Source organism: Schistocerca americana, chromosome 7 (assembly GCF_021461395.2).
Source record: "Schistocerca americana isolate TAMUIC-IGC-003095 chromosome 7, iqSchAmer2.1, whole genome shotgun sequence".
NCBI classification, from domain to species: Eukaryota; Metazoa; Arthropoda; class Insecta; order Orthoptera; family Acrididae; genus Schistocerca; species Schistocerca americana.
In genome coordinates this window covers 175,144,878-175,158,773 of record NC_060125.1, presented here as the reverse complement: position 1 = coordinate 175,158,773, position 13,896 = coordinate 175,144,878, and the positions used below count along the sequence as shown (strand labels likewise).

The following is a 13,896-nucleotide window of genomic DNA, read 5'->3' as shown; positions in this document are numbered from 1 at the left end:
ACATGAAAGCATATTGCAGAATATGCATTGCCGTTCTTGGTTATCACACACACTCTTAAGAACCGTGTCCCAGCTTCTGTAAGAGGCGATTATAAATCACAATGACTTCAGTATAATTATTTACTTTGAATAAAAATGTCATTTCTGTTTGTCTAGTTATGTATTTCTTTCGGTTACGTTTAGTATTATCTGTAGCAGTTCTTTCTATATATGGTCCAAGTTTCATTGATCATACTAACTTGGCAGTGACACACGTGTAGGTAACTTTTGTCCTTAAGTTTTGCACAGCAGTGAGTATTCTGTAAAAAATTTCTTACCTGTGGATACATCTTCTCCTTCAGGCACTCCTGACAGATTTTCTTTTGCAATTGCTGTTTTTGCTGCATCAATAGCAAATCGCTCTGCAAAGTCTGTGTTGCATGTAGAAACAGTATCCGCCAAAGCTAAAAGATGCATCTGATCAAGACTTGAAAGGCCAGGTAAGTGTGTGTGTGTCAATAGCCGTGAAAGGACACGCCCCTACATAACAAAATGGTGGTATTACATACTACAACACATACAAAATGAATAAATGCTACTACACACACAATGGTATCAACATGTACAATATACTATACAAATAAAAAGGTTAAGTAAAATATGTGGCCATGGGCAACTGCAGAAAGTTTTCCAAGAGGGGGCACAAGATTAAAATGTTGCCAGTTTGTACGTAACTGATTCAATGAGTTTGAAAACGTGTCCAAGAACTACATCTGACAATAAGTGAACAAAACTTATTGTGCCTTAAAACATTGAGAGTTATCTACTTGACATTTTTAAGGTGATTACTTTGGTAAATAAATGGTAAGCATATCTCAGAAGTATTTGCAACAAATCTTTTTTATGTTATTAATATAAATACGGATATCACTTTTTGATTCCATTATCTGAAATTACATCTTCATATGATTAAATCAAGGGCGTTCAATGAGTTATGAAGTAAAGATAGAAAGTATTCATAAAAATGATGTACTCATGCTCCCATAAGGTTAGGCTGAAAGAAAAAATTAAAAATCTGAAATGGAAAAAAAAAGGTCAAAATGATTGAGAAAACCTTACTGGATATCAATGAAAGTGCCAAATTAATACTCCTCGAAGTGGAGAAGCAGAGAATAAACTTTAGGAAGGGCTTATTCGACTCTGATGCCATCTATGACACTTTGCTTATAAAACTGCACATCAATTCATGTCACTGGATTTATTCCATTATTTACATGATTTATAGTGTTTAGTCTTGATGGCATATGTGAACTTGAAAAAAGCACTTTCAAAGCTACAATTATTTTGGTTGGTTAGGTGAACTGTAGCGTAGCCCAGGACCAATATACAACTGTAATAGGCCAGTAAAAAACAGCAAAATCAATATAAAGCAGCCTAGAACCAGACCAAGGTAATTGTCCTCTCCAGTTTATCACATTATTGTGCAGCAAGCCAACTAGTATGTAGAATTTGTAGCTCGGTGACAACATGTGGTTCTGAGTCGCACACAGATGAGTTCCCATTCTTGAAGAGTACAGTTTTTCCTCCATGAAATTTCACACTTTGTTCCCTCTCTTGGAGGACAGAAAATAGTATTCTCTTTCTACACACAAATAATGAATTACTGTTGTGATTCCACTGCACAACAAAAGGGGGTGGGGGGGGGGGGCATCCTTATGGGGATTGAGGTTGGGTGATTGGAATATATACTGCTTCCATGTTTATGTGCTCAAAATCAGTGACAGAATCCATGTGCCACGGTGTAAAGACTTACTCCTTTCCATTCAAGGGCCTAATAAGGAAGTGACAGAGCAAAGACTAAAAATTAAATTTTGGCATGGTTCTGTAAAGGTTCATATCCATCTTGACTGCAGGTCAGCACTGAATCTGGACCCGCAACAAGACACCAGCGTAATTTCCTGTGAGCAGACTAACAACTAAAGAAGCTCAAGATATATAATGATTGCTGCAGCTGCAGAACTTCTCTTCTTGGTCGGACTTGTTACCTGTAAATCTGCAGTTTAGAGTAGCTGCTGACTATGAGTACTGGAAAGTCGAGAGAATTCTGTAATGAATAAAAAGCTACTGTCCATATTCCATGAGGGAGCAAGTGCCCTCACCTGCGAACTCCTATCCCTAACAATGGAAATTCCAGGTTCGAATTTCAAAAATATTATAAGGATAGACTGCTATTCACTGTAAAACTGACATGTTGAGTTGCAGGCAGGCACAACAAAAGGATTGTTAGATATTTAGCTTTCGGCCAGAGCCTTCTTCAGAAAAGAACACACACACACACACACACACACACACACACACACACACCTCATGCACATGACTGCCATCTCTGGCAGTTTGGATCGGAATGCAACTGTCAAGCTGAACCGAGCAGCAATATGCTGTGGGGCAGGGAATGGGAAGGGATAGTAGGGTATGAGTGGGGTGAGAGAAGGGTGCTATTTGGTGGAGCATGCAGGGATTAGATGGAGGTACGAGAACACTGTCAGGTGCAAAGTTGGGAGGCTGTGGAGCAAGAAGGTGGGTGGGAGGGAGTGGGGAGCAGAAAAAGAGAGGAGCAAGGAAGGGGAAAGGGGGACAAGTGCATTGGCAGAGGGTGTCACACAATGAGAGTGTGGGCGCCTCAATATAGAGGGGGCAATAGGACCATGGGAGAGGGAAGAGTGGGGGGGGGGGGGGGGGCTGTTGGGTGGAGGGTGTGGAGTTGGATGGAGACAGTAGGTTACCAAGTTGAGGACAGGATAATTTTGGGAGTGGGAAATGTGTTGTCAAGATAACGCGTATCTGCGCAGGTCAGAAAAGCTGGTGGTGGTGGAGTGGAAGATCCAGATGGCCCAGGTTGTGAAGCAACCTCTGAAATTAAGCATGTTATGTTTTGGCTGCATCTTGTGCCACAGGATGGTGTACCATGCTCTTGACCACAGTTTGGCAGTAGTTATTCATTGTGGTGGTTAGCTGGTTGGTAGTCACACCAATATATAAAACAGTGCAATGACTGCAGGAGAGCTGCTTAGACAGATTGTCGGGCCTCAGATGGAGCCTGTCAAAGGCCATGCCACCTCTTTCCCTGCCTGTACTCTGCTATCCCTCCTCCTTCCCTGCCTCACTCTAGATTTCCACTCAATGTGACAGCTGCATTCTAGTCCGAGCTGCCAGAGATGGAAGCCACGAGTGCGAATGTGTGTGTTCTCTTTTCTGAAGAATGCTTTGGCCAAAAGCTAAATGTGTAACAGTATTTTTGTTGCACCTGTCTGCAACTCAACAGTCATCTTCATAGTGAGTAGCAGTTTATCCTTTACCTAATATTGTTGAACTCTCTTGTGTGTTGCACAAGCCTGTGACCATGCTACTGGTCTGACTGATGGAGTGTAACCTTCCTTTGCAGCAGCTCTAGGAGGTGCTTATCATCCCACCACCTTTAACTCCTAGGAAAGATCTTCATACTAATTTGATAGCATACTGGGCAGACCTGAGGCCATTCTGGAACAAGGAAAAATCCCCACCCTTATCTGACATTGAACGCAGTACCTCCAGGACCAGTGGCCAATTCCATATGTATAGGAGAAGGAAAATATCTTTAGTGAACATACATACAGTTTAATAAGCAGTTTACAATGATTATTCCTTTAACAGTAATGTAAGAGGTGTAGGGTATTTTAGTTATGTAAATTTGTGTACTAAATGTTCTGCCAGATTAAAAGTGAATTCTTATGTCATTTATGCACAAGACAATACCAATAATAAATAGGTACTTACTTTTAAGCGGAAGGCAATATTATTTGAAAGAGTGAAAATTTTGACAAGTGAAAGTTGTGATATGTGTAAACAAAGCAATAGAGGAAAATAAGCTTATAGCTTGAAGAATGCTCTGAACTTTCACACTAACTGAAAAAATAGACGATGGGTTGATGCAAAATAGAATCAGTTACATAATGGATACTACATTTAACATGTTGGAATGAGTAGATGTTTACGGCTCAGTGACTGTATAAATTGCATACCCTAGACTACGATTTGCTCTATAGTAGGGTAATGAGACTAGCACTACGAGTGTGTCACAAATTGCTATTCAGTATTTAATAGAGTTTTAAATGGTTATCACAATGCAGAAAACTAAGTAATAAATTCATGCATTAATAATACCCATCATGAATTAGGTGCACAAACCTATGCTAATCTATCATCATGCTTTTCTTGGCAGTTTATTCCAACACAGTCTCCCTATTGGAGACTACTACTCATCTTACTGTGGTAGGCATCCATCACCCAATCTCAGTTTATTAGACTAGCACTTTGTGATGCCATAGTTTGAGATCAAAATTGTCTGACTTAGCACCAAAGAACCATGCCTCAAACACAAATGTAAGCTCTAAGCCATTCACTATCACATAAAGAATAACTCTGAAACTCCAAATAATGTTTTCTGCCAGTATATTCCAAACTATTTCTCCAAATAATGTTTTCTGCCAGTGTATTCCAAACTATTTATACTACACATCTGTAAAATAACACGTAATATTTTATCCATTTCTTTGGCTTAGTCATTTGGATTAGCATTGACATTAATCAAGGATTTAAACTTTTTCAAGGCAGGTGACAAATAATTACATCCATGATAATACAACTTCTCTTTCCTGTGAAGAGCATTATCAGTTATGTTTTTAGAAAAACAATATTTTTTGTGTGGACAGTGTAGTTGTTTGATTTCTGAAAATTATTTTCAGGACTGCACTCCCATAATTGATCAAGAGTAGTATATTAAGAGTTTTCTGTTTTTGAAAGCAATTGGTGAACACAGTTAGTGCTTTCAGTTGTTTTATCAAGCTGTCGAATTCAACTTAAACAATATGGCATGCTAGTATTTGTATCAGTTGCTAGGAGACATATGATCCTTTAACGAGAATTGTCTAAGAACAAACTCATCCACTTGTACAAATTAATAATAATGTGCATCAAGTCTTTCTGAAACACTTTCAACTATATTTCCCACAGCATTCTTTATTTCATTCGGAATATGATTTCACATTATTAAAGAGTTCTATGGGCATTTCACAGCTGCATTTTTCTCTCTCTCTTTTTTTGCGAATTGTTTAGGGAGTTATTATCTTCACTTTAACCTTAGAAAGGCAGAACTAGAAACTTTTTATGTTTACCGGACATCATCAGCAGGACAGCGATCTCAAATCTTCTGTTTGGTTTATTTATGCCAGATTGCATGATTTTTTTAGAAACTTTTTTTAATAAATCAAGTAAATGTTTCCGAGAATCCTTAAGTGAACAAAGGAACCATATTTTTATTGAAACTTCCTGGCAGATTAAAACTGTGTGCCGGAATGAGACTCGAGCTCGGGACCTTTGCCTTTCGCGGGCAAGTGCTCTACCAACTGAGCTACCCAAGCACGACTCACGCCCCGTCCTCACAGCTTCACTTCTGCCAGTACCTCGTCTCCTACCTTCCAAACTTTACAGAAGCTCTCCTGCTGTGAGGGCGGGGCGTGAGTCGTGCTTGGGAGCTCTGTTGGTAGAGCACTTGCCCGCGAAAGGCATAAGTCCTGAGTTCGAGTCTTGGTCCGGCACACAGTTTTAATCTGCCAGGAAGTTTCATATCAGCACACACTCCGCTGCAGAGTGAAAATCTCATTCTGGGCATATTTTTATTCACTGCACAGTGACTTCCCATACTGTCTGTTGATTATATGCTACAGTAACGCAATTATTTAACAAAGGATAGTAAATATTTAATTTTTTCTAAAGCTAACATGCTTTAATGGCTTGTGCAAAATACAAAAAAGACAGGATATGCAATTTTTTTGATGGATGACATGTTTTCAGTATATGCTACTGCATTTTTAACTAGCCACATTTTCCTGAATAAGGTGCACATTGCTCTACGCATATTGCTACCCTTTCTTAAGGTCTGTCCACATGCAACGATCTGTCTGCGCATATCACATCTGCGCAGACAGATCGTTGCATGTGGACAGAAGATTTGCACCAACCTGAGGTGTGTGCAAACCTGGAAGTTGGAGTTGGAGGTTTGAGCGAAATCTCTCAAATCTGTGGGTACAAACCACATCTGCGAAGACAAGTTGGAGCGTGTGGACAGGAGATCACCACAAATCTGGCGCAAAACAGCTGTTTGCTCAGTCTAGTGTTTGTATTTGTGCGCACAGGGCATTAAAATGGCTGATACTTGTCAGTGTTCTCGAGAGCTTGTAAGTGAATTCATTGAAATATATAGAAACCACCCATGTTTGTGAAAGATTAAAGTAAAGAATATAGTGACTGAGACAAAAAGACAGCAGCATACAATGCTCTAATTGAAAAATTGCGGGTATTATTTCACTCCACTCTTGTTTCGATATTGCAGTAGAAAATTCCAAATCCTTGTAGCTCCTTCCTGTTGCTAGGAATCTTAATGTTACCACCAGCCATTCATGAGGAGAAATTGACCTTCTCTATACAAGTATTTTTTCTCATAATATGAGGGGTTACAAGCTTTAAGAGATAATTATAAGTTTCAACATGCATCCGCAAATAATTTCGCCAGTCATTACGTTCGCCCTGCAACTCTCGCAGTAAATTTACGTGAGAAAACTGCTTTCGCTTTGGCAGCCAGTCTACACACCATTGACCGCATTTGACCGCTTTCTCTGTTTCCTGCGGTTGGTCTGAATGTTTTTTGCAACACAAGTTGCGAACACAGACCACAACAGAACTTCCTCCATTTCTATATTTCAAAATAACTGAATTAAATTTTTGATGTTTACGGGGAGCGTAGTCGCTTGCTGCTTGCCGCTGATATTTCTTTTCTACACAGACAGATGGCGGGCAAGTAGTAGATTGGGGTTTGTGTCGTGTGAACACACAACATTTGCAGTGATCTTTTGCATGTACAGACATCTGCGCTGATGTCTGCGCAGACAGATCATTGCGTGTGGACTGGGCTTTACAGAAAAGTTGAAATAAATTAAACACCACACATGGCTTTACAGCTAACATAATAGGGAAGAAGGGAGAAAGATCAAGGTTTTATCAAACCTGTCGCGGCCCAAAATGTGACAAGCCTTGTCGCTCCTGACTCATGGATAAACGTCTTTCATGACGTTTTGGCGAATCTATTTCATCCTCCAGCAGTTCATCTAGTGTCTCATCTTCAACGGCCAAACTTCCATCAAATAAATTATTGTAATCCTGAAAAAAAAACATTAAGAAATTAGAACCACTGGTGTGAAATATGATAACAGCTATTAAACTGAAACTACAAGGAGAATTGTACCTCCTGATCTTCTGAGATTTGGGCAGCACTGCTAGTTGTTTCCCTGTCTGCAGCTAAGAGGGTCCACAATGGTAAGGGTGGTATAGAACTTATCTCGGCATAATCAAGTGTTAGTTCCTCAGGTATGGCAGTAGTGGAACCTCTCTGTTCAAGAGGGCTTGTAGTACCTGAATAATAAATACACAGCATAAAGCAATTTTTGATACAATTAAGGAAATAAACACAATACATAAAGAAGCGATAGAGAAAATAATAAGTATCAGAAAGATTGTGAAATTAATAACTCAGCAGTGAACTGCAAAACTGAAAAGACAAATGCCAACAGAAAAACAGCATTTTTATGCCACACACAGACACATTCAAAGAATAAAAAGCAGACTGACCAAAGGCTGACAGTTTTATGCAAAAATAAAATTTCTGCAGACAATTTGTCAACAGAGTGAGAAAGCGTTAATAGTTTGCTCTAGAAGAAACTTGCTTCTTAGGGGCTATTTACCTTGATTTGCATACTCGTGTTAACCTGTTGCACAGAATAATATTTCACTCCCCTCTTTCTAATCTCTTCCCATCCACACCTACCTAGCTAATAGAAATTTCATAGTGAATATAATCTTCTCAGAAAATATACTTATGTAGCCATGATTTTCTTCCTGTCACTGGTTGAGATTCCTTTGTACAGGAAAAGGAATGAGATTAAAGTGTGAGAATATGGCTAAGTAAAAGAAAGGAGATTGAAGTTTAATGATAGATCAATTGAGATGAGGCAAACCAAAGGGGAAGGTCACACCTGGCAAAGAGTCAAGAAGATACAAAGATGAATGAAGCAAATTCATGGTAAGCATTGCATTTGGCAGTCTTAATAGATGGAAGAGTTCAGTCTCATGGTAAAAATATATTTGATGGCAAATACATATGAACTGAGGGAAGGAATTGGGGGAAAACAGATATACAAGAGAATTAAAGTCACATAATGAAATTCAGAATTGGTAAGAATATGAGGACTACAACACTGAACAACAATGGCAATAATATTATTAACAATGAGTATGTGGAAAAATGTCATATTTCAACCACCAACAGCAGCTGATACATAATTTTTCACAGAAAAATTTTGTATTGTGGGGATCTACAATTGCAGAATTATACCATGATTAAAAAACCACTTCAGCTGTGTAACAAATATTTATTTATGATTCAAGTAGTCTCATGGCATTAGAGCCACATTATCAGGGATAGATGTGTATACAAACAAGAGCAAAATGTATAAATATCCTGTTTAGATTAAAATGTAGTTGAACTACACATGAAATTATTTAGGAAAATACATACTCACATTTATTTCAAATGATAAACAGTAGATGACCCAACATTCTTTCTCCAATTATGATAAAAATGTTCACCCATCAAGAGGTATGCAGTCCAGTTTAAAACACGACAAAATGCAGGGATCATCATCGCAGTGCAGGAAGTCTACAATATGGATAAAGTAATCCAGATCACAGGGAAAGAAAGGGACATAATCTCAACATTCTCAAAGGGATTGAGACATTGAGGTGCAAAAAGCATCTCTCAATGCATACCCTCAATGGGCAGCTAGAGTTGTGCTATCGCAATGTTTTAGCAAACTTCGACAGTTTGAATAGGACAACCTAGTACATATAGTCTATTCCCTACTTTAAATCATTTTTATACACAGTTATTTGGTTTTTTCCCTGAAAACCCTCTGCCATTTCTGTACTTGACTTCCATAATTGTCAATCGCTATGAGACTCATAATCACTATTTATGCATTTTTGGTTCCCGAAGATCATTGTTAATTAAGTACTATATAATTCCTTTATTTTACAACTGTACTCCACTTGGGATGGTTGACCACCTCCTGTTTTGAAACTAAAGTAATTATATCTTAGGTTTTTCTATCTTTCACATGTAAAGTTAGTTCTAAAGATGTTACCCAACCTTCCCTGCCACCGTTTATGATACAGTTCCTACATCGGCGCTCATTGCATACATTCTTACGTGCATGCTCCCTTTTTGCTTGTATGCACCAATTCAGCTCAGTTCATCTAGGCGGTCACTGTGTGCGTCATGTTGTCATTATGTCCATACAATATTTTAATTTTCTTTTTGTCCAGTCCTTCTTCTGTCTAGATGATGATCTTTTGTAAGCAGTGTTTTGTCTAGACTAGACCTTCATTACCTATCATACAATTGTACAGACTCTGCTTTATGAGATTTACTTTATCTTACTAGGTGGAACGAAGGTTTCCTCAACTACGCATAATTTGTTTTATTCTTTTGCAGTCCATCTCGTTTACCACTTTATCCTTATTCTAGATTTCCTGTATCAAGATTATGTTCGCTACATTCTGCCATCTTTTAAATTGGACTACTGACCCCTTGACAGTTGAACACCTTTATCACAATGGACAGATGTTGGGTCATCTACTGGTTATCATTTGAAATAAATTGTGAAATAAATGTGAGTACATAATTTTCCTATATAGTTTCACACGTTGCTCAACTACATTTTAACTGATACAGGATCTTTATACTTTTTCTCTTGTTTGTATGCAGATGTACCCCTGAAGATGTGGCTAATATGCCATGAAACTAGTTGGATCAGAAATAAATATTTATCATAACCTGAGGCATACTTTTTCATCATGGTAGAATCACTCTTTATTCACAACTAGTTTCAGTCTTCAGATCATCTTCAAGTAACAAAGCATTTATACGAGCATAAGCAGCAATCTTAAAACTGTGGCATCAAGGAACATAAAATCCATCATATGTTACTGCCACCATTAGTGAAATATGTTTCATAGTCAATACTAAAATGTACCAACAGTGTAAATCTTCATCCACATATTAGAGTCGAGTTCCATCTTTTCATGTGGATCCACTGTGCGTACTTGCCAGTATGACTGGTGACCCAACTGCATTAAAATCGAAGCAGGGACACAGCTGGGGTACTAGGCACAATGTCACAGATTTCAGCCTCCTCATATTTACCTTTACATAAGCTCTAACTTCAATAGCAATACATTCCAAAAGCCTTCATTAAGTTTGTGACTGATATCATTTAAACACAAGAAAAGAGTGGTATGTTGAAGCTCACACATACTGCAATACATTTCAAATTATTGATTCCTACATTTTCTGCTAGTTCTGGATCATGTAATATATAGACCTGATGGACAAAGAAAAAAAAATTATTTAGAAAATTTGACTGAATTTTATCTGTATTTCTAATTTTGTTACTAATAATTAATTATAAATGAAGTGCGCAAAATTATTTTTGTACCCGGTCTACAGTACTTGCTGTAAAATGCAGGACTTCATTCATCACAAATCATATTTGATTCATGAAAAGAAACTATTATTAACTATCCACATTTGCTGCTACTGCAAAAGCCAAGGTAAACAGCCCCAAACAAAAAGTACAAAAGGCAGGCTACTATGCAATAAGAAACTTTTATACAGGAAGACAACATGAAATTGTATGAGAGAAGCCATGGTCCCCTGCCTTACCCCACACATCCACTCACTCAGCTACTACAGACAACGCCTTGCTCTGCTCTGGCCAGCTCAGCAGTGTTGTTAACAGCAGCAAAGTGGCTGAGCAGCTCAAGCTGTAAGCTGCATGTTACTTCTAACCGGGGATACAGGAATGGCTTTACTCTCATACCTGCACTAACGTAGCTCACAGACAACGTACGCGAACGAGACCAACCCCTCTGTCGTACTAGGTTCTCCTCGTCTGTGCTGGACTGAAGCATTCCACCCTGTCGCACTGTACATGTTCCTGATATGCATCTGCAAAAGTGGACATTATCTCAGAGGAACAAAATCAGCTGGTTTCAAGATATCTACAAAGTACTAAAAACTCTGTAAGTATTACTCAACTCTTGCATTTCCATAAGTGATATTGTTACAATATTAGTTCAGTGCACACAAATAATTTAATTTATGAGCAACAGAGGCCACACTGCACGGATCCAAATATAGCTCTTGAAATCATGCATTCTGTTCTTTTTCTCATTTTATTAGCTAGTTGAATGAAGCATTGACTCCCACTTTGCAAGTTAATTTCCAGGAGTTCTAAGACATGCATGTTACATTATATTATTATGAGGAAATGAAATATTATTTGGATACAACATACAGTGCAAAGCATATGATCTCTCAGTAAATTTACCCTCTTGTTTCCCATCGTAAAAGACAGAACTTGTAGGAAAGAGATATAACAGTACGTGTTGTTGCAACATTTAAAATTAAGCTAACAAATTAACACACATACAACAATATCATTTTATAAATATGGAAGTATGGTACTAATAAGGGGCGATTCTAGAAGTCTGTCACAGGGGGAGCTAATATGGGGGGGGGGGGGGGGGGGGGGGGAGAATGGAATATCGCTTAACAAAAGGAGAGTTGGGATCCTTCACCGACAAACTGGTAAAATTTGGTGTTGCTTAACGTAGTTTTTGCTAACTATTTTGGAGTTTGGGGTAAAAAACATGCATTAATAAATAATAAGACACCCATTTTAAGTTAAATGATATTTATTGGTTTAGATCGTAAGCTATTTGCTGCTGTTATTCTTTTGTTAAACTGTGTTTGAAATACATTGCAACCTGTATTGCTACATAATTATATATAAAAAAAGATTGAATCTGTTGGAGTAATATATTTGCTAATTTCTGAAGTCATTTTATCCAGTGTAATATGATACTCCATTGGGGTGGGGTGGAGGGCTATAACCCCCATAGCTCCGCCCCCCCCCCCCTCCTTGCCGCCACCCCTGGTACTAATAACTTATTTTAGTGACAAAAAGTAAGTGTAATTGTTTCACAAAAAACTTGAGTTTCTTTGCTGGCCTAAGGACAAAGGTACAGTATAACTTCCTTGCAATTACAGACAAGCAGGTGCAATAATCCACACTCTCTAATGCTGATGGTCCAAAATTAATGAAGATTATGAAGTATTTAATACAAATGAAAAGAATACAATACTGCTTATATAAAATACAAATTAACATCCTATTTTTAGTACTTTTGTAAACAGAAGCCTCTGCCAAAAAGTGAGTACGGAGGTGCTAGTGAATATGGCTGCAAAGAGCACTTTGATATACATTCCCTTTCCTTATACAAACTCAAACTATAATAAGCATTCATAAAATTCTGAAGTTCTATATAATGAGATTGTATCTAATGCCAGTATCAAGAACTTACAACTTTCTTTCTAAACTTCATTATTTACATTTTATCTTAGGAGATCTGTTTTGTGTCATAATAAAAATAATTAAAAAGAGTTTTCATCATTTCAAGTATCACATGAAAGTTTAACAGTGCTGACACTTAAAAGGCAATATAAGTAAACTCAACTTCCTTTACTGAATTTATGGAATATGGAGAGAAAGTCATGTTTAGCACATAACAACAAGACAATGAAGGAGTAAGATACCAGAGACAATACATCTCTTTCTTTCCAGCAGCTTATTGTAAAGAATAAATTTTAGAAAGATGAATAGTACAGCAAGAAGTAGTAAGGATTAATGAAAATTTAAATGAAAACTTGTTCTTTTAAAAATCTATGAATTTTTTTTTTAAAAAAAGAAATACTTTTACTTTTGTGAACCATGCATACCTTACTAAATGTGCTAATATAGCTTTCACCCAACGTATTTTCCCAGAGTTCAGCAGCTCCATTAGTTGTTTTGGATGATACTGTGGCAAGACAGGGCAAGCTATACGGCTGGCTTCAAAAAGTCCATAGTCAGGCATATAATCAGAACCTCCCAACTGCTCAGTCTGCACAATAGCACCTGCAGCCAGGTAACAACAAATGTAATTATTTCAATAATCTTTTTTTACATGCTGCCACTAACATATATATTGAGTCCTTTATGTTCAAGGTTAATTCTGTAAATGGTACATAGGAAAAAGGAAACCAATTAGACAGTTTACAGGATAATTTACTGGATGCTCAAAACATTTGTAATGTGGGCACAGCAGTGGAGTGCAAAGTATGAAACCCCATCCTAATGACAAATGAGAATTCTTTACACTGATAGCGTTTGATTAGTTCTACATGTTGAACCCTATCATGGAAATGATAGCACAAATAAGCAATTACAAATGCTCTACTAGTGGAAAGGGAAATGATAGCACAAATATGCAATTAAAAATGCTCTACTAATATGATGGATGATTTATCATCCATGAATTGTGGTTTTATTTAGTACCATCTCAAAAAACACACTACAAATGTTTCAAAGCACCTGGATCCATATCTGTTTTGTTCCAGTATAAAATACACCCCCCCCCCCCCCCCCGCCCTCCCCCACACACTTTTGTTCCTATCACTGCATATCAGTTACGGTATAAAATATTAGGTTCATCAGAGAAGCACCGTACCTCTAATCTTTTTGCTATCCAGCATTGTTAAATTGATGGAGCTGACACGGGAAAGATGAGGCATGGAGCTGACATTGGCTAATCGACGTTGCGAAGTTTCCTGTAAGCCAACAGAAAATTTATTACACAACTTTGATAAAAATTCAAATTTTACAGCAT

The 13,896-nt window shown here is 37.7% G+C and overlaps 1 protein-coding gene across 1 annotated transcript in view; it reads right to left on the bottom strand.

Annotated features, from left to right (window-relative positions):
* LOC124621800 (dmX-like protein 2) overlaps nucleotides 1–13,896 on the bottom strand; it is a 351,417-nt gene that overhangs the window by 165,523 nt on the left and 171,998 nt on the right. Inside the window, exons 27-32 of the mRNA XM_047147237.1 lie at nucleotides 13,738–13,837; nucleotides 12,968–13,145; nucleotides 11,007–11,134; nucleotides 7,316–7,482; nucleotides 7,078–7,230; nucleotides 318–519 (exon numbers count right to left, since the gene is read on the bottom strand). Of these exons, the coding sequence (XP_047003193.1) occupies nucleotides 318–519; nucleotides 7,078–7,230; nucleotides 7,316–7,482; nucleotides 11,007–11,134; nucleotides 12,968–13,145; nucleotides 13,738–13,837 (928 nt within the window). The remainder of the gene's footprint in view (nucleotides 1–317; nucleotides 520–7,077; nucleotides 7,231–7,315; nucleotides 7,483–11,006; nucleotides 11,135–12,967; nucleotides 13,146–13,737; nucleotides 13,838–13,896) is intronic.